At 55.0% G+C, this 20,937-nt stretch overlaps 1 protein-coding gene across 8 annotated transcripts in view; it reads right to left on the bottom strand.

Annotated features, from left to right (window-relative positions):
* The window catches only part of PASK (PAS domain containing serine/threonine kinase), a 44,522-nt gene that overhangs the window by 17,995 nt on the left and 5,590 nt on the right, over positions 1-20,937 (bottom strand). For all 8 annotated transcript variants that reach the window (XR_012332885.1, XM_073807017.1, XM_073807016.1 and 5 more), the window contains exons 2-10: positions 14,674-14,930; positions 12,684-12,916; positions 11,847-12,017; positions 10,990-11,130; positions 10,339-10,473; positions 8,243-8,503; positions 6,872-7,022; positions 4,689-4,812; positions 946-2,291 (exon numbers count right to left, since the gene is read on the bottom strand). Coding sequence is in view for 7 of the 8 variants with exons in the window: in XM_073807017.1 (XP_073663118.1) it covers positions 946-2,291; positions 4,689-4,812; positions 6,872-7,022; positions 8,243-8,503; positions 10,339-10,473; positions 10,990-11,130; positions 11,847-12,017; positions 12,684-12,916; positions 14,674-14,896 (2,785 nt within the window). In the remaining variant the exon portion in view is untranslated. The remainder of the gene's footprint in view (positions 1-945; positions 2,292-4,688; positions 4,813-6,871; positions 7,023-8,242; positions 8,504-10,338; positions 10,474-10,989; positions 11,131-11,846; positions 12,018-12,683; positions 12,917-14,673; positions 14,931-20,937) is intronic.

Here is a 20,937-nt window from a genome sequence, read left to right as displayed (position 1 = left end):
CCCAGAACGAGATAAAGCCAACAGACAGCACCTGGGGCAGGGGCAGAGGGCACCGAGCCCGGAGAAGGGCAAAGCTGAGGCTGGCGGCCGCATCACCTCCCGCCGGCGTGGTGTCAGCAGCCCAGCATGTCTTCGGGGGCAGCCGGAGGCCAGGGGACTCAGGAGAGACCCGCCACCAGCCACCGATTCGGACGAGCCTGGAAAACCTGCCCCCAACACCCTCCACAGGAGTCTGGCTCGGGAGCCACACGTACACACACGTGCCACCTAACTGTACACGTCACCGTGCACACTGCCGTGGCACATGCGTGCGTGGACACAGCCTCCTGGGAATGCAGCAAATCAAAGGTAGCTATCGGGGAGGTTTACAGGGGATTTTATTTTCTTCTTTTTGTTTATATTTTCTAATATTTCTGCAAATAACACATATTACTTATGTAACTCTTAAGTTTGGGAAAAACCCTGGTAACCAACACTATGAAATCAGCAACGAGGAAACAACTGGCTGAAATACGGCAAATTAGGAAATTAGGAAAAGAAAAAGGGACAAGTGAAGGGGTCTGACGGCCACACCCCCAGAATGGAGATTCTGAGGCCAGAGCAGCCTGAACCCCGACAGCTTACGGAAAACCACCACCAGCCCCTCAGCCACACCTGCCTCCTGGTGTGGCAGCCGGGAGCCCACCCCCTGCTGCACCGCACGGAGGGCCTGGGCCCCCGGGCTGCCCCCTCCCCGGCACACGCACCTGTAAGCCTCACTTTGAAGAGGTAAACTCTAACCTCGGTTCTTTATTTAATAACACCTCATTCCTGCCAAAACGATTCCGGGGATGAAGCCCCATCAGAGGCCAGGATCAGGAAGACCCCCTGACCCCGCTGCGCCACGCTCTCGGGGCAGCAGGGCAACGGGGGACCGGGCCCTCCCTGCCCCCCACCCGCACGTACTCAGCTGTGAGCCGTCTCGGTGGTAACAGCTCCCCGCGTAGGCGCCCTCCTGGATCTCGTGCTGCAGGTCGGCGGCCCCAAGCGGCGCAGAGCCGTCTGCTCTCACAGGCGTGGAGGTGACCTGGAGGCTCAGCCTGGGTGCCTCTAACAGGGACGCATCCATGGGGCCGGCTCCCGACACAGGAGGGACGCGGTCCAGGCTCTCTCGGCCACCCAGGTCATAGTGTTCGGAGGACACCAAGCCAGTCTGCGATGGTTCTGTTCCATCCAGCCCCAGACAGCTCTCGCGGAACCGCCGGCCTTCACCCAGATTGAAGTTAGTGCCGGTCAGCAGTAACAGCTCCCGGCCGTCTAGGACTTCTGACCTCTGCCTGCGTAAACCGCTCACGTCCACACCAGAGACCCGCAGCGAAGGGGACCGGGTCCCCCCGAGCTCAGACGTAGCGTAGGAACAGTTCGAAGAAGTTCGGTCTGTCCATTCGCTGAAAACGAGTTCCTTGAGGTTCCAGGAAAATGAATTCTTGCCAGCCTCCCGGGCCTCCACGGTACCGGGCAGGTCAGTGGCAAGGGTGTAGCGGGCCGAGGAGCTGCCCGAGCGGCCGCCGTGCGGGTCTGTGCCTCCCAGGTCACACAAGGACGCAGGGGCGGAGGGCGGGGGCTGCTCTGCGGGAACCAGCTCGGCGCAGGAGACACCCCAAGGCCCCGCAAAGCTCGGTGCAGGCAGCTGCTCCTTAATCAAGCACGTCCCCAGCCACGGCTCATCCAAAGAAAGCGTCGAGAGCAAGGGCTGCACCGTCCCCGAGGGGCTGAGGGCCGAGCCCGGGCTTCCCCGCTGAGTGCTCCACTCTGCCTCGAATCCAGGGCCGCGCACCGGGAGGCCCTGCCCTGCCAGCTGACCCGCAGCGTGCGGCCTGGCCTTGGTGGCATCAGCCCCGTGGTTTGAATCGCTGGTACCACTCGAGCCCCTCCGTCCCAGCTGTGTCTCCTGATATAGGCCACCCCTTCCAGCACCACTGGTCCCATCTGTACTTGGCACTGGTGTTTCAGAATCTTCATGGGAAGCACATGGTCTTGTGTCCACTGGGTCAGACCTGTTTCCTCCCAGAAGGTCCTGCCTGAGGCTCTCTGCTGTTGCCAGCCGCTCTTCCTCTAAGACAGTGCTCTGCTGGTCCTCTGGCGACGACTGACGGCCAGGGGCTGACGGGCATCCCCCGGGCATGTTTCGCTGGCCCTCGGGCAGTGACTGTTCCTGGGCTGGCGGGCTTCCCTCCGGGGTATTTTGCTGGTCCTGGGGTGACGGCTGTTGGCCATGGGCTGGTGGGCTTCCTTCTGGGGTGCCGTCCACCCTGTGGATTGTTATACGGATGACATAGTCACTGAGGAGCCACAGAAGAGCCAATAAAAAAGAGATCACAAGGGCTCCCCCTTGACTAGAGACCCGCACCATGCATTTAACGCCATAAACTTATGACAGAAAAAAAAGGCTTTTATAACTAAATTTAAAAATGAAGAACCAACTCACATATTCTCCAGATAAATCCACACTTAGCAATGATTTATCCAAGAATGCCACTGAGGCCTAGGACCCTCTGCTCAAGGCTGTGGTCAGCAATCTCACTTTGCGGTGAGTGGGACCCCGACAGCCGTGCAGCCAGCCTCTTCCTGCCCGCAAGGTGGAGGTGTGGGAAGAAAGGAGAGGCACTGGACACTGCACGCGGTAAACCACAATGGCTACAAACACCGTCGGATCTCACAGCTCAGAGAGGGCAGGGCACGAGGGGCAGGAGGCTGGAAGAGCCGGGCCCCCAGGGTCCTGAGAGCTGGAGCACAAAGCCCCCAGCGCACTCAGCACGGGCGGACCACTGAGGAAGAGGCCGCCACGGCCCACCTGGCAATCTGCACCCAGACTCCCCTCTGCCGGCCCCGCCGCCAGCACCCACTCGGCCGGCGGTGCTGAGCGCCGGCCCCGTGTCAGCCCAAGGTCGGCCGCAGGCACCAAGGCCAACAGAAAGTGGCAGTGCCCGGCCTGGCTGGGGAGGCGTGCGGTGATCTGTAAGTGTTACACCAGGGGCTCATAAAGAGGCGGGGAGAGGAAAGACGTCACTTAAGGATGGGCCCCACAGAGGAGGCCGCTGTGAGTGGAGTTCTCAGGGACAGCTGAGGGGGCAAGGGCCTGCAGAGACCAGGCAAGAATGACCCGTCGCCGCTACGCCACCTCTATCTACCACCACCATCTACCTGGGCCAAGAGGCCAGCCCTGGACCCATCTCCGGGGAGCCACACGGCCTCTGCGGTGTCAGCAGGTGAGGCGACGAGTGAAGGAAGGAGGAAGACGGTAACTGGCCCATGAAGGACGCATCAAACACTTAGAACCGCGAGACCAGAAACGTCCAGCGAAGAGGAAATGCAGGAACAGCCCATCTAGTTGAAGCTCCTCGTTGCCCACCCACGTCCCAGAAAATCAAGCCCACGCACTGCACTGAGGTTCGCTCAGCACGTGAGCCATCGCTAAGACACACCTGCCCCGACGCGGGCCGGGCACCTGGCGCCCACACCAGCGGGTGCCCCTGAGCCCAGGCCCCACCATGCGCCCCCAGGCAGCACAGAATCCTCCCTCCTCACCGTGTGTGTGTGTGTGTGTGTGTGTGTGTGTGTGTGTGCGCGCGCACGTGCGCACACGCACACACACAGCAAGGAGAGCCCGCAGTCACGCTGCTCCAGCCACCAAAAGTTAAATAGGAAAAGGCCAGGAAGTTGAAGCAGATGACAGGAGCCGTGTTCACAAACCATGGTGCCACCTGTGAGGTGGCGGTTCTGAGGCCGCGCTGCAGAGAAAGGTCTCCGAGACACACACACCGCGTGTCCAGGCACGTGCACACATTTAGGACAACGTGTGCATGGCAGCCTGCCCGTGCCTGTGTAACACACACTTCCATCTAAGCACATGGGGAAAGGGGTCCTGCAAGGTCACTGACGGCAGAGGTTCTCTCTGGGGACAGAGTCACGGGGGACTTCTACTCTTCACCATTATTCTTCTGTACTTAGAAAAACATACACATTCACGTAGTATGTATTTAAAACATAATTTCAAGAAGACTAGAAAACAGCGTGTATGTGTGAGTGAATAAATCTCACACAATGGTGAACAAAAGATGCCGGAGATAAGGGAGTGCATTCGGTGAAGTTCAAGAACAGGCACCTCCGACCTGCGTCCTGACCCCAGGGCAGTGAGGGACACCGAGTGGCGTGGGAGCAGGGCCTCCCAGGGTGAGAGGAGAAGGTCCAGAGAGGCTGGCGCATGACTGTATGCTACGCTTCAAAGAGACTGTTTTAAAAAGAGAAGCTTACTGAAAACAAACCAAAATGCTATGCACAACAGGACTGTGGTAACTGAGCAAGTGGATGTTCTATTTCTACTTTCCTAAATTTGCCACATTGTACCTCGTCTCCTCTAAATAGAATAACTTTGTTATTTAAAAATGCATAGCAAACAGATTCAAATTATTTACAGAATGAGAAAATTACGCTGGAATCAGCTCCCCGGAACCTCCCTGAACGCCTTCTTGTCCATAAACTGGGGCCCGTCTCACGGAGCCTGCAGGGACCTGGCCGGGTGACACAGAAGCACTGCCATGGCGAGGGGCAGCAGCAGGTGTCACCTCCAACATTCCCAAGGACTGAACGCTTCCCCAGGGTGCCTCCCCCCGCCCCTCGCGCACCCGCCCCTCCCCCAGAGGACTCACCCCAGAGTGGGCAGCGCCGGGAGGGAGAAGGCGAGGCGGCCCCCGGCGTCCACAAGAACCTGGGCCCTGGGCGAGGCAGCCTGGCTCTCCGCTGGCTTTGGGGCCTCGGTGTTCACCCTTAGATCTGGCAGCAACAGCAAAAAAAAAAAAAAAGAGTGTTTTCCATTCGCTGGCTCACCCTGCTGAGATCCACCTCCTCGGCCCGTGTGACTCGTGAGCAGGGGCAAGGGGGCCTAACCTGACCTCAGACACACCGCCAGCCCCACGTCCACAGCAGGTCTGGGATCTGACCGCCCCTCACTGCCCCACGGGCACCAGGTCCAGGCCCACAGCCTCCCTGGGCTCTCCCTGCTCCGCCCTGGGCCCCGCACCTACCGACCCCGGAGTCGAACCTGCCCCTCATCTGTCGACAGCCCCCGAGGGCTCCGCTCTGACGCCGGGTAAAAACCAAAGGCCTGGCAGCCAGGCCCTGCTTCCCTCCTCAGGGCCTTGGGGCCTGGCCCTCTGGCCACCTACCTCACCACGCCCGGCGCTGCTGACTTTCCCAGAAGGCCGCCCCTGCCTCATTCCGGCTCACAGACCCCAAGACGGCACACCCTCCCCTGCTGTGCCCTTCCTTTGAGCGCTGGTCACCTCCTACGGCTTGTGTGCCACCTGCCTCCGCCTGCCTGCCTCCGCCAGGGCCCGGGACATCACAGGTTACTGGGGTCAGAGGAGCGAGACTGTCCTTGCCACACAGCAGCCTGCATCGGGGAGGCTCTTAGGAAGTTTAGTCCCGGCCCCTGGCTGACAGGCGCAGGCGGGCTGGCACCATAGACAAGAGCGCGCGTCCCCACGCACCCAGAAACACGCCCACGAGTGCGTCCTGGAGACGATGGCGGGGACAGAGCTTCTGTGACCCCGCCCCCCATTTTCTACACACACACACACACACACCCCCACCCACCCACCCACCAGGAAGAATTTGGAAATCTGCAAAAAGACGAAAGGGAATGCATCAGCGATACAGAAAACAACTTGAAAAAAAGGAGTCTTTGCAGACACAAAAACCCGGATACAATGAAGGAAACCCCATGTTAAGAAAAGTGGTCACAGACTTCCCTGGCAGCACGGTGGTTAAGAATCTGCCTGCCAGTGCAGGTTCGATCTCTGGCCCAGGAAGATCCCACATGCCGTGGAGCCACTAAGCCCATGTGCCACAACTCCTGAGCCTGCGCTCTAGAGCCCGTGAGCCACAACTACTGAAGCCCGCACGCCTAGAGCCCGTGCTCCGCAACAAGAGAAGCCACCGCAACGAGAAGCCCGCGCACCGCAACGAAGAGCAGCCCCCGCCCGCCGCAACTAGAGAAAGCCCGCGCGCAGCAACGAAGACCCAACACAGTCAAAAATAAATAAATAGATAGATAAAAGAAAAGTGGTCGAAGAGAGTCAGTAGCCTAACAAAGCATCTTTTAAAACCTGGACACCGTCTGACAATAAAGGTCCACATCCCAGTTGGATGCCACGCAGCCGCGTCCCCCTCGGTGGCCACATGAAACCCACTCACACGTCTACTCAAACACCACGTCCTCCCACGGACGCGCCCGCATGTGAAAACACCCCACGGGTGCGGAGCTGGGACAGCCCCCGAGGCAGCGCCGGGGCAGCTCCTCCTTGAACCTGCTTGGGGAAGGCGGGCGCCCCGGAGGCTGCTGGTCCCCTGCTTCCCGGAGCTCCAAAGCCAGAGCAGGAGCCACGCGCCGCCCTCTCACACACGGCGCCTGCAACATCACGTGGTGGGGCTCGGGCCACTTGTTGGAATCATATTAAATGTTGAAAGTACTAGAAATAAACAAATCCCGCCAGGACTGTTTACTCAGGGATTCATCTGATATGCTGCATCAATCCGGTCTTCAGCCACTTATGTAAAGCTCTATCACTCACACAAGACCGCCAACTAGTGGCCGGTGTTGCGGACACGGGCATGCAGTGACTCACCTGGGGACCTCTCGCGCTAACACATCTGTGAGACCCGCACACAAGTGTCCCATCCCCTGGGAACACGGAAGGCCCACAAGAGACAGAGAGAAACATCAAACCCACACAAACAGGGTCCCCATGACGGCCGTCCCATCACCCATGGAGGCCAGGGGCGGGGACTGGGCGGCCACAGGTGCACCTGGGAGGAGGCAGCGAGCTCTCACCCTCGGCTGTGTGCTGGGCATCCCTAGTGGCCTCCCCAGGCCCACTGTGGCTGCCAGCGTCCAGGCAGTTGGCCACGTCTGGCAGCAGAAAGGAACTGTCACAGGCAAGGTCCATGTAGTGGTAGAAACCAGGAATCAGGAAAGTGATGTTCTAGAAAACAAAAGGACATTTCAGAACCTGGTGAGACTCCTCACTGACCCACTGAACCATCCCTCCGTCCCATCTGGGCAGAGAATGAAGACAACGCCAGCAAGTCTCTGGACAAGGTTAGGAAAGACCCTGGTCAAACTCCTTCTGGCAGACCCGAAGCCCTGGACGCTCAACATGGAAATCAAAACTTGCTTCCCTTTCTCTTCACACCCTGACGAGACTGCGTCCACACACTCCCTGGAAGGACCTGGCGCCCCCAATGTTCCTGTGGGGAGCCCTTGTCCAAGAGTTACTCTAACTGCGTTTTCATTAACTTCAATTGAACTAAGTTTGACTTAATTTAACTAAAATTTATTTTACTTGTTTCTTAGTATTTCTATTAAAGAACAGAAAGGGACCTGTTTTGGGAGCCTCAAAAGAAGTTAAAGCTCTGGCTGGCTGGATGGGGTGCAGGGTTGGCTCCAGAAAGAGTGACAAGAGGGGACGGCTGCCTGTGGGGAACAAGGTGCTCAGTGGAAGGCTGTGGGGAACGCCAGACCTGCACCCACGTCTAGGAGCCAGTCCAGCCAGGTGCAGGGCCTGTGGCCAGGGGCGGGGGTGTCATTCAGGTGTCAAGAGCAACACATCACACAGCAGCCTCTCCTTCCTGCATGAACCACTCCCCCGCAGTCGAGTGGGGGCCCGTGCCCCCTCCTCAGAAGCCCTGGAGGACTGCTGAGACCACCCAAGGAAAGCCACTCCGAGGAAGCCTGAGATGCTCGCCTGCCCTCTGAGCCCAGCCCAATCCAAGGAAGAAGGTTCTAGAAACACCTTCCTCCCACCCTGACTCACAACGGACCCCAGGATGGTCAGAGGAGGTGTGGACAAGCCCCGGCCCGTGGGTGTGGAGTGAATCCGCACAGCTGTGACACACCCTCATCCAATAACTCAGACCCGATCTTGCTTGGGACAGGCTTTGGGGTGAGAGAGCCCCTTCCCTCTCCTGGGGGGGCACATGGCACCCAAAGGCTTTGGGGGTAGCCCAGGCAGGGTCATCAAGTATTCCCTGTGGGGTCCAGATAAATGGGCGCAGGCGGGGGAACAGGGCCGTGAGCAGAGGCCTCCCTCTCCGCGCCCGAGTTCCCGCGGGGAGAGCTGGCGAGCTGGGCTCGAGGATGCAGAAGCACAGGCCTAGGACAGGCCAAGACCGGCTTCCCCAAGGCGGGGCGGGGGAGAAACACCTTGCCCAGGAGCTCATCCTTTCCATAACCAAACAGCATCAGAGCAAAGCTGTGGTTGATGCCGTAGATGGTCCCGTCCGGCAGGAGGGTGATGAGCCCACTGATGGTGGAAAACACCCAGACGGAGGCCGAGTAGCCCCAGTCAGGGGCCGCCTCGCCGTCTGCTGCCTCCTCGCTGCCGGGTTCAGAGTTCAGCTTTAAGCTCAGAGGGAAGGTGGTACCATCCTTGGCTCTTCCAGCAGACCTCTGAATCCTGAGATTCTGAAAGAAAGACACACCACCGAGCTAACCACAGCACCTCCTGTGGCCCGAGCCTTGAGCCTTTGCTGCTTTAGATGTACGTCCACCCACGCCCATTGGCGGATGCCCCCCAAACACCTAACTCTCCACACTGCTCTTCCTTCCACTATCTCCCCGCACCACCCCTCTCTGCCCCAGGGAACGCAGAGCCCTGACCGGGAGCTGCGGCCGGGCCGGGGGCCCTGAGCGCAGAGCGCACAGGGTCCATCAAGCAAGGCGCCAGCCCTGCGGGAGCAACACCAGCAAGTTCCTCCCTGCTGTCCACCCTGGACCACTGGTGCCCCCCAGCGCCCACCTCTGTAGGCGGCCTCAGCCCCTCAGCCCCGCCCTCTGTCCTCCAGCCTGGGGGGCAGTGGCTTCCCGTAGTTGCTGACCTCTGGGCGGCTTGCCCCCCCCCCCCACCCTCCGCCTCCTTAGCTCCTCTGTCACCCACGCAACCAAGTCCTCGCATCACGTTTCTCTGCTCAAATACTCGGGCGTATCCGGTCTCCCAAGCCAATCTGGACGGTGCAGCCTCTAACCAGAGGCTTTCTGGGTCAGCTCCCTTCCTGGTCCCAAGACGGCAAGCTGGCCCAGGCCTCATGTCTACCCCTCACTCCATACCGCCTGCCCCCTTCTCAGGGTCCACCCGCAAGACACAAGACCTGCAGAGGCCCAAGGCCTGAACGGGGGGGAGTTCCCACTGCATCAGCACAGCGCTCTGACCAGGGGCAGAACTCAAGACCCCAGGCTCCCCGTGGTAAGGGTGCAGGCCAGACCCCAGGCCCCAGGGAGCCCTGAGGAAAGAGGGGGCAGGGTGTCTGTCTCCACCTGCTGCTGGGGGTGTGAGGCGGCTCCAGCGTGGGGCTGCTGGGAGGGTGCTTGCCGTCCTGGCACACACCTCTTGTGGCCACGTGCCTGGGGTGGGCAGAGGTTTGCTTACGTTCAGTTAAGCGTAAGAGGCTGCCAAATAGTCCCCTAAAGTGGTCGAACCAACTGATGCTCCAGAGCTCTGGGGTCCAAGTGGTCCCACTGCTTTAGAACAGAGTAAAGGACATAAAGAGAATAAGGTACGGGGGAGAGGTTTCCAATTGAGCTGGAAAGCCTAAATATAGCAAAGCACCACCTCAGAGGGCTCAGCTCTTAGCCTAAGGCCAGTGGGAGAGCCAGGGAGCGCCTACAGGTGTCCCGAAAGAATCTGCTATTTCTTGCAGCAGCAGAGCCGACTTCAGCCCCAAATCGACCATCCGGCTGACCCTGCCGGTCGCTGGGATGTGACATCAGGTGAATTCCCAGCAACGTGATTGCTTGTGTGAGGGCTGCGTGCTAGCTGGTAAACGGAGCACCTGGAACTGGGAGGACCCAGACGAAAAGAGAACCTTCAGCCTCAAAGCTCCACTGCCCCCAGAGCTGCCGACTGACCTGCCTCCGTCTGACCAGCAGACCTGCCTCCGTCTGACCTGCAGTCCTGCCTTGGGGGGGAGACCTGCCACCTGCCAATTCCCCCTGCTCCTCTCAGCCCCCAGACCTGTCAATAAAGAGACCCCAGCAGGAGCTCCAGGGAGAGGGCCGAGGGGGCAGTCAGTCAGGGAGCCACGGAGGCTCTGAGCCTACGTCAAGACTGCAGAGCCCAGACACCTCTAAATGGAATCCGTCCCGTCATGTCCATGCACGGGCCACTCCTACTCTCAGGAAGCCCGGCCTCCATCTGCAGGCCAGGGGTTTGGGTCTAAGAACTTGATGCTCATCAGATAGAGACTCCAGCGGCCACAGGGCCCCAGCCACAGCCAGGCAGTGCAGGCGGTCGGGGGTCCTACCTTGGGGATGTGCTCGCCAGGCGGAGGGAGCTGCACAGAAGGGATAAGGTCTGTGATGCGCTGCCCGACCACTTCCTCCACAGACGTGAATCCATGCAGGTGGGCAAAGAGACCGTCACAGGACGTCACGGTTCCCTTGGAGGAAAAGCCAGCATTTTAAACCTTGTAATCAAAGTTTCTTGCGCGTCAGCTTTAAACCTCACCGAACTTCTGTGTCTTCAAGTTGAAGGCAAGGCTATCGGTGCTACCTCTCCCCCACAACCCGACCCCCACAAAGCGCAGCGGCACAAAGAACGCCGCCTTCCTCCTTCTGCCGGGCAGACCGAAACACGCATCTCTCCAGGCACCCGCAGAAGCCCATACCGCAACCACACCCACGCTTGCCTCTGAGGGCCGTCTGCACCTCAGCCACCACTCGGACAGATGTACGTGTTATCGCTTTATTGAAGTGTTGAAACAATCCTGTGAGTGTCAGGATTATATCCCAATTTTACAGGTGAGGGAATGGGGCCACAGGGAGACTGGGTTCCCTGCCCAAGTGCACACAGGTTGTCAGGGGGCTGCCGGAGGCCAACCCCCCAGAACCCCATGCCCTCTTTCTGCCCGAAGGCCCCGGTGGGGAGGCGACACGCAGCTGAGAAACAGACTCACGTTGCTCTGGAAAGCCACCCAGGCCGAGACCCTCTCCACGGGCTCCAGCACGACCACGCAGCAGAGGCCGTGCTCCTGCTTCACCCTCCGCATCCACACGGAGACCGGGATCTGCTCCCCACTGCGGCTCACGATGTCCACCTGGGGGCAGAGGGGCTCAGACCCGGCCAGAACCTGGCACGTGGGCGTTCCTGGCCGCTGCTCACCTGCCTCACGTTTCGGAAATAAACTAAAGTACAAACAAGGCTTCTGACACCTAACCTTACAGTCTCTGAGTGAATGAATGATCTATCGAAGAGTAGGTTTTTTCCATCCTCAGCCTCATGGTAACAAAGCAGGGGAAAGAGCGGTGTCTGTAACTTCTTAAAGAACAGACACCAATACATGCTGAACGTCTGAATTTTCTTCTAGGTAGTCGTCTCGTGGACGGGTAATTTTCTGGATGTAGTTGGTCCTATCTAACTCGTTTTGGTGCCTGAGGCTCAGGGCTCAGCATCTAACATGCAGGTCAGCCCATCAACGTCCAGCTTGGACACACACAGGAAGGCTCAAAGCTCCAGGGAAACCCTGCAGCCATGCCAGCCCCTCCAAGACCACCAAACAAGCAGGGCGTGGAGATGTGGATGGGAGACAACAGAACCGTGCGACTCCTCGGGAACCTGGTGTGGGCCCTGCAGGCTTGCAAGGCGGTCAAGGCTTCTCCCGACGCAGGAGTACCGGGGATGCGCCAGGCCAGCAGCAGTACCGTCTCTGTTCCCACACGGCCTCCCCCCGCCGCCCCAGGTGCTCCCCATGCCAAGGTTGAGGGCAGGACGGCGCCGGCAGTGACCATCGGCAGTCGAGAGGCCCACACTCACCACCGTGCCAAACACGACAGCAGCGTGGCCGTCGGCCTCCACGTGCTCCTCACTGAGGGCCCGCGCCACGTTGGAATCCGGCTTCAGGAAGAACTGTGTGAGCTTCTGGCCAATCAGGTCGTGGCTGCTGTACCCCAGGAGCCGGCAGGCTCTGTCGCTGGCCACCAGGATCTGAGGTCGCAGAGAGGAGGGCACCCGCGTCAGCAGCAGCTCCTCTGGCTCCCGGACAGCCGAGGGGAAGGCAGCGAGGAGGTGGTGCGGGGACAGCCCAGTGACCTGTCCTTCCCGCCACGTCCCGCGGCCGTCGAGCTCCCAGCAGAGCCGCCCCAGATCATCCGGCGTCTCAATCGCGTGGAAACAAGAATGACCACCAGCCAGTGCAGCAACGGCACTGAGACTGAAACCACCCACCCTTCACCCGCCGAGATGCACACACCACGTCGTGAAGACCAGGCGGGAGAGACGGGGATGCACGCCCCACGGCCTGCCCGCCTGACAGTCTCAGCTCTTTGCACACAAACGTGCATGATGCAAATGCATTTAATTCAAACACTGAATATCCAGGCCTATTTTAGTTGAGCCAGTGCTTGAGCAAAAGCATGAATAGGTAACGCGCTGCTTCCCTTTCCTTGAATCTCTGCCTTGATGAGAGGATTCAATGTTTCGACTGATTAACACGGAGGTAGGTTTCCAAAGTCCTCTCTCTTTTGCTACTATGTAGGTAGAACCAGCCCCTTTTCTCATTGCACCCGAAACACTCAAGTGCCTCTGTTTGAGGTTATAGGTTGAAGGCACAGACCCCAAACTCACGGCTGGGTCGCAAACCGAAGCACATACCTCTGTGGTCTTGGCGTCCACGGTGAACACGGCCTTGCTGGGGTTGCACACAGGGGCCGGGAGCGGAGGTGTGGACCACCCTGAGGACAAGCCCTGCAGCAGGGAGCAACAGGACGTGCTGCCCAGGGACCCTGCCAGGTCCGCCTGCGCAGGCGCAGCCAGCCAGTGCGATTTGCTTGTGCAAATATTTTGGGCAGCCAATGACGACAGACAGTAGGAGCTCCATCTGTCTTCTGGAAAGCAAAGGAAGGGACACTTTAAACCTTGCGTGGCTGCAACACACAAAACACACAGTCCCCACCTCTAGCTCCTGCAAAAGGGTCCAAGGATGAAATTGACCTGCAGGGTTGTGCATCTGAACGTTCCCCAGGGGCCACCTAGACAACCACCACACAGAAGCACAAAGGACCTAAACACTGTGCAAACAACCCTCTGAAGTCCCTTCCCACCCGCCCCTCCCAGGGGCATGCTCCCGTGTCCATCGGTCCAAGACCCACAGTCCCTCCGGCTGCTACCCCTCACCCGTCCCTGTGGAGTCTCCCAGACCCCAGAGCTCCCTGCTGTCTCACCACCTGCGCTGGGTCTCCCTCCTCCTTCACCCACAGGCTCACTCCCCACCGCGGCTCCAGAAAGTCAGTTCTCGGCAACATCGCCAGCGGCTCCCAAGTCCCAGCGGTCAACTCCCAGGCCTCGCCCCCCCCACCCCACGCCTCAGCAGTGCTGGGCCGGGAGGGCCGCTCCCCTCCTCCCAAACTGCCTCCCCTCAGCAGGGCACCCTCTGCCCTCCACCTTCTCACCTCTCAACACTGCAGGACCCCAGGCTCAGCCTCAGAACCTCCAACCATCCCTGGTGGCTTTATACACACTTCACACAGACGTGTGCTGATGGCCCCTGGGCTCCAGGTGCCGGCTCCCCCCCTTTCCCAGCTCAGTGAATGTCAACTCCATCCTTCCAGCAGCTCAGAAAGCAAACAAGCGAACAGGACTCTTCCCTGCTCTCCACTCTGGGCCCTCAGAGGGGACGCCTGGCTTTCCCAGTCAGCGGGCCCACCCTGACCATCCTTTGAGGCTAGAAACCACATGGTCACCTGCCCGGGGCCTCCTCTTCCCAGGCAGCCAGTGCCAAGCTCAATCCAACCACCCTCGGGCCTCAGGACAAGCACTGAGGCGCCAGCTCTGCCTCTTCCTCCCACCCCTCGCTGGCCAGAGCCCCTGGCTGGAGCCCTCACTCCCGGGGCACCTGCCCGCCTCACAGACCAGCGAGGCCACCGCCACAGCATCTGTCTCCTGAGCACAGCTGGCCCCTCCAGATCCTCCTACCCTCTCCCGGAGACCAGACCCGCCCCCGCTTCCCCTGCAGCCCTTTCCCCCAGCTCCAGCCACCTCCCCGTCATCCTAACAGGCTTCCCTGCGGTCCGGGCCTCCCACCCCCAACAAGCACCTGCCGGTGCCCAGGTACGCCCTCCGACGATAAGCCACCAAGGCGGAGCAGCGCCTTCCTCCTGGCTGGGTCTGGGCCCCGCAGGCACCAGCTGATGCAGAGAAATAAGGAAGGGGGGGCAGTGGCACCTCCCACTTCTCGGCCAACCCCGGGCACTGCTGCCCGCAAGCCCGTCTAACCCGTTAGCCTGCATCCTGCATCCGGGAGGAAAGCAGGAGCCTGGGCGCGGTCAGCCAGCATGCGCCGAACCCAGTGAATAAAACTGAGTTCCGGCTCGCGCAGCCCACCCGGCCCAGCCCGGCCGTCTCACACACCCCGGAGCGAGAAACCCCGACCCTGGACCGCAGGCCAATTCCAACCACCGCCTGGAAAGGAGTTTCCTGCACAAGAATCACAGCAGAACAAACGTGGCAGGAGAGGGTCCTGCCGGCATTGCCTGAAACGAAGGCCTTTTCTCTGCAGGAGAAAAGGCTCCCTGAGTGGAGCCAAGCGTGGCCCCCACCTTCACACGCAAGGCGGACGCCCCTGGCGATAAGAAGGGCTGCTTACCGGACAGCGCCATCCTGCTCTGGCAGAGCTTCGACAGTCCGTTCCTTCTGCTCGGCTGTCTGTGGGCCCAGGACCAGGACTTGCTGGGCTCGGAGGCGGTCTGCACAGCAGGGCTCTCTGGCGGCACTGCCAGGGAGAGGCTCCCGCCCTGGCCCCGGCGGTCCTCTTCTGAGGCCATGGAGCCGCTGTCCTCCACCGGGAGCTGGTGGGCCAGCGGGACCATCGTCCACCGGAAAATGAAGTGAACGGATCAGCGTCTGCAAGGCAAGAACAAAGGCAGTTTAGCCAACTAATTCTTCACAAGGCTGAGCTCAGCTCAGCCCCAAAAGACTCACAGGCGCCCAAGAGCCATCCTGGGTCAGAGCCTACGAAGCAAGGATAGTCGGACGGAGAGAAGTGCATAGGAAGGGATGAGAAAGAGAGAAGGAGAGGGGGGAAAACCAGAACACAGCGGGAAGGAGCCGTGAAGGACACTTTCCACTACAGTACAGATCCACCTCCAGGAAGCCCAGGCCAGGGGCCTTGATGAAGGAGGAGGCCAGGGCCAGGGCGACGTGCCCCTAGAGCCTACACCCCACTTCTGGATCACCTTCTGGGCATGCGGAACCCAGAGCTCCCGGCCAGAGGGCCTGGAGCCCACTCTCCAGACCTGCACCGGCCTCTTCCCCTCATCAGTCCTCCCATATTACAGCACCCACCGACCCAAGGACAGGCCGAGGAGCAGCCCTGCTCCAACGATAAGAAGGCAGAGGGAGACCAAGCTTCGACAGCAGGCCTCCCAACACAGGATGGACCTGGCAGCTGTCCCTTCCCATGCCACCACATTACAGCAAAGAACTCTAAGGAAGCCCAACCCACGCATCCCACCCTGGCTGCAAAGTCATCATAAAGATTCATCAGGGTAGGAGGGCAGTGCCTTTCACAGTGAACAGTCTGTGGGCTGATTTATCATTTTGCATACAGTGATAGCAATGCGGGGTCTCTGGTACGCTCATGCCCCAGGTCCCTCAGATGTTAACATTAGGGCCTGGCAATGCCCACCTAGGCTGCGCGCTGACCTCGGTGGTATGGGGGGCCCCCTAGGCAGAGGGAAAACTGGAGGTCCCACTAAGACCTGTGTGGAAGGATCACGACATCAAAACACGCCACAGAGCTACATAAACAAAGGTCATTGCAGGTAGAGGAACAAAAATAGCCAATAGAACATAGTCAATCTCAGAAACAGAGCGAAGGGACACTGGCACACAGTGAAGAGCAGTAGGGCACCGCCAGCATGTTCCCCGGCTCGGCGAGGCCCTGGACAGCACCTGACCTTCCAGTTCCAGTTTCCTCATGTGTCAGGTGTGATTGACAGTAATCCACACCCCATAATACTCGTGTGAGGATTCAGAGACCTCAGTTGGGGCTGGCATACTGTAAGTGCTTAATAACTGTGATCTGCTAGTTCTCAATGGAATTAGAATAATTAGTTTGGGGCAAAAGTGCATCCCTATGACTTTCCATGTGCAAAAATTAGTTCCAGATGAATTAAAGAACAAAAGTTCTAGGAAAAAAATAAGACTAAGAATACAGTGGACTGGATAACTCTTTGTGGCCCTTGCATTTTAGAACAACTAGGTCTCACCACGAATATGGTGGCCATGGCATCTGTGAGCTACCTGAAAGTAGGAGAAACTTCCAAAAGGTAAAAACAATACACATGAGCTGAAACCAGAACTGGGAGAGTGAGTCACCTCAAGAGACAAGAGAGTTACCCTTAGACTCCTAAAAGAAGCCAGGGACCCTTGAAGAGGGGCAGTGTGGCCCTAATTCAGTAGCACCCCCAAGATCCTGGCAAAAGCAATCCTCTCAGAAACAAAGCATCCTAAATAGAGGCCTGAGATTTTCCAAAGATTAAGATTAACCAAATATGCTCTCTTTCAATTAAACAGATAAGAAAACAAAATACCATGAGTGAAAGTCTGCAGAAAAATCAAACAACAAAGTCATTTACACAAGAAGACTAAATGGTAGAAATAACTGCAAATGTGTTTAAAACTATAAAAGATGGAGTCTTTTGCTCACAAAAGTGAGCAAACAAGAGTTTCTCAAAATAACTAGGAAGATATTGAAAGAATCAAACCAGCTTTTCAGAAATTAATTTTTTTTTTTTTTTTTTTTTTTGCAGTACGCGGGCCTCTCACTGTTGTGGCCTCTCCCGTCGCGGAGCACAGGCTCCGGATGCACAGGCCCAGCGGCCATGGCTCACGGGCCCAGCCGCTCCGCGGCATGTGGGATCTTCCCGGACCGGGGCAGGAACCCGTGTCCCCTGCATTGGCAGGCGGACTCCCAACCACTGCGCCACCAGGGAAGCCCGGAAATTAATTTTTTTTTAAACCAGTAGAGCTTAAGTTCAGTAGAACTGGAAGGTTGTAGGAAACAGAGATTTTGCTCTTAAAGGTTGTGCACAGACTCTCCCACACTCTGAAATCCAGCACAGAGGCCGTGGTTTCAAAGGAGCCTGGGTCAACCCACTTGTTGATCTTAGAGAGCCTCCTGGAAAGGCAGGGGCAGCTGCGGCTCACCCTGGGGACTGGGACACTGGCTGCAGCCATTTCTGTGATTGTGTTCCACAGTGCTGACACCAGGGCTGGTGGGTACAATTTTGGAATCCTCCCTCTAGCCTAGTAGCACCAGGTGCTCTGTCCATCCCACCAGCGTGCCCACAGCCACTTCACGTGGCTGGGCCTCACAAGCAGCTGGGCTGGGGCCCAGTTCCACACAGCAGCACACCCACAGCAGCGGGCCCCACCACAAAAGAAGGGTGCACGCAGCCCACATAGGGAGCACCCCTGAAGCATCTGGCTCTGGTGGCCAGAGGGGAGTGTGCTGCTGAGTCCCACAGGACACCTCTCACATAAGGCCACTTCTCCAAGGCTGGGAGACATAACCAACCTACCTAAAACAAAGAAATGAAGATTAGCAAAATCAAGAGACAGAGGAATATATTCCAAATGAAAAACCTCAGAGAAAGGACTAAACGGATATGAGTAATCCACCTGATAAAAGACTCCAAGGTAATGATCATAAAGATGCCCACAGGATTCAGGAGGAGAACGGATGAGCACAGTGAGAAGTTCAACAAAGAGTTAGAAAATATACAGAAGAACCAATCAGAACTAAAGAATACAATAAATGAAAAAATACACTAGAAGGAATCAACAGTAGATTAGATGACAGAGGAACAGATCAGCGATCTGGAAGACAGAGTAGTAGAAATCACCCGAGCTGAACAGAAAAAATAAAAAAGAATTAATAAAAATGAGAATAGTTTCAGGGACCTCTGGAACAACTACAAGCATACTAACATTCAAATTAGAGGGGTTCCAGAAAGAGAAGGGAGAGAGAAAGGGCAGAGAACTTATTTGAAAAAATAATAGCAGAAAAATTCTTCAACCTGGGGAAGGAAACAGACATCCAGGTCCAGGAAGCACAGAAAGCCCCAAAAAAGATGAACACAAAGAGGTACACACTGTAATTAAAAGACACACTGTAATTAAAATGTCAAAAGTTAAAGATAAATAGAAAATCTTAAAAGCAGCAAGAGAAAAACCATTGGTTACATACAAAGGAATTCCCAGAAGACCATCAGGTGACTTTTCAGCAGAAATTCTGCAGGCCAGAGGGAGCAGCACCATATATTCAAAGTGATGAAAGGAAAAAACCTACAACCGAGAATACTCTACTTGGCAAGGCTAACATTCAGATTTGAAGGAGAGATAAGGCGTTTTACAGACAAGCAAAAGCTAAGCAAGTTCAGCACCACTAAACCAGCCTTACAGAAATGTTACAGGGACTTCCCTAAACAGAAGAGAAAAGGCCACAACTAGACATTTTTAAACTGTGAAAGAAAAAAAATCCCAGTGGTAAAGGCAGTGGATCAACCACTTAGAAAGCGAGTAGAAAGGTTGAAAGACAGAAGTAGTAAAATCACCTACACCTATAATAAGTAGTTAAGGGACACACAAAATACAAGATGTGAAATACGACATCAGTAATGTAAAATGTGGCATGGGGAGGAATAAAACGGAGGGCTTTTAGAATGCACTTGAACTTAAGCAACTATCAACTTAACATAATCACACATACATATAGGTTGTTATATATGAATCTCATGACGATCACAAACAAAAAACCCTATAATACATAAACAAAAAGAAAGAAATTGAAACATAACACTAAAGATAGTCACAAAAATCACAAGGTAAGAGAGCAAGAGAAGAGGAAAGAAACAGAGAAGCACTACAAAAACAATCAGAAAACAATTAACAAAATGGCAATAAGTACATACCTATGAATAATTATTTTAAATGTAAATGGACCAAATGCTCCAATCAAAAAACATAAAGTGGCTGAATGAATGAAAAAACAAGATCCATACATATGCTGCCTACAAGAGACTCACTCCAGATCTAAAGACACTCACAGACAGAAGTGAAGGAGCAAGAAAAAGGTATTTCATGCAAATGGAAATTTAAAAAAGCTAGGGTAGAAATACTTATATCCGATAAGATAAACTTTAAAACAAAGACTGTAACAAGAGGCAAAGAAGGGCATTACAAAATGATAAAGTGACTCAATCCAACAGGAAGATATAACACTTGTAAATATATATATACCCAATCTAGGAGTACCTAAATACATAAAGCAAATATTAACAGACATAAAGGGAGATAAATAGGCGGTAACATAATAACAGCAGAGGACTTTAACACCCCCAGTCACATCAATGGACAGATCATCCAGACAGAAAATCAATAAGGAAACACTGGCCTTAAATGACACATTAGATCAGACTGACTTAAGAGACATATGGAGAACACTTCATCCAAAAACAGCACAATACGCATTCTTTTCAAGTGCACATGGAACATTCTCCAGGATAGATCACATGAAAGGCCACAAACACACCTCAGTAAATTTAAGAAGACTGAAATCATATCAAGCATCTTTTCTGACCACAACATCATGAAATGAAAAATGAATTACAAGAAAAAAAATGGAAAAACACAAACATGTGGAGGCTAAGCAGCCTACTTAACAACCAATGGATCAATAAAGGAATCAAAGAGGAAATGAAAGAAGAAAAAAAAAACCTCAAGACAAATGAAAACAGAAACACAATGAGCCAAAATCTATGGGACACAGCAAAAGCAGTTCCAAGAGGGAAGATTATAGTAATTCACGTTTACCTCAACAAACAAGAAAAATCTTAAATAAACAATCTAACATTACACCTAAAGGAAACAGAATAAGAAGAACAAAGCCCAAAGTTAGTAGAAGGAAAGAAATAATAAAGATCAAAGTGGAAACAGAGATAAAAAATTAACAAGATCAATGAAACTAAGAGCTGGTTCTTTCAAAAGATTAAACAAAACTTATAAACCTTTAGCCAGATTCATCAAGGAAAAAAAAAAAGAGAGGGTACAGATAAATAAACTCAGAAATGAAACAGGAGTTACAACTGACACCACAGAAATACAAAGGACCATAAGAGATTACTATAAAAAATTATACACCAACAAATTGGACAATCTAGAAGAAAGGGATAAATTCCTAGAAACATACAATGTTCCAAGTGACTGAATCAGGAAGAAATAGAAATCTGTACAGACTGATTACTGGTAGTGAAACTGCATCAGTAATCAGAACACTCCCAACAAACAAAACACCAGGACCAGATGGCTTCACAGGTGAATTCTACCAAGAAGAGTCAATACCTATCTTCTTCAAACTATTCCAAAAAATTGAAAAGCAAGAATCACTCCCAAATTCATTCTACAAGGCCAGCATTACCCTGATACCAAAACCAGACAAAGACACTACAAAAACAACCACAGGCCAATATCCCTGACAAACACAGATGCAAAAATCCTCAACAAAATACCAGCAAACTGAATTCAACAATACATTGAAAGGATCATACACCATGAGCAGGTGAGATTTATCCCAGAGATGCAAGGGTAGTTCAGTATCTGCAGATCAATCAACATGATACACCACATTAACAAGACAAAAGATTAAAATCCTACAATCATCTTAATAGATGCAGAAAAAACATTTGACAAAATCCAATTTCCATTTATGACAAAAAATTTTAACAAAGTGGGTATACTGGGAATATACCTCAACATAATAAAGGTCATATATGACAAAACCACACCTAATGTCATATTTAATGGTGAAAAGTTGAAAGCTTTTCGTCTAAGATTGGGAAGAAGACAA

Source organism: Tursiops truncatus, chromosome 7, assembly GCF_011762595.2.
Source record: "Tursiops truncatus isolate mTurTru1 chromosome 7, mTurTru1.mat.Y, whole genome shotgun sequence".
Taxonomy (NCBI): Eukaryota; Metazoa; Chordata; class Mammalia; order Artiodactyla; family Delphinidae; genus Tursiops; species Tursiops truncatus.
The sequence above is the reverse complement of the archived record's forward strand: the minus strand, read 5'-3'. Positions and strand labels throughout refer to the sequence as shown.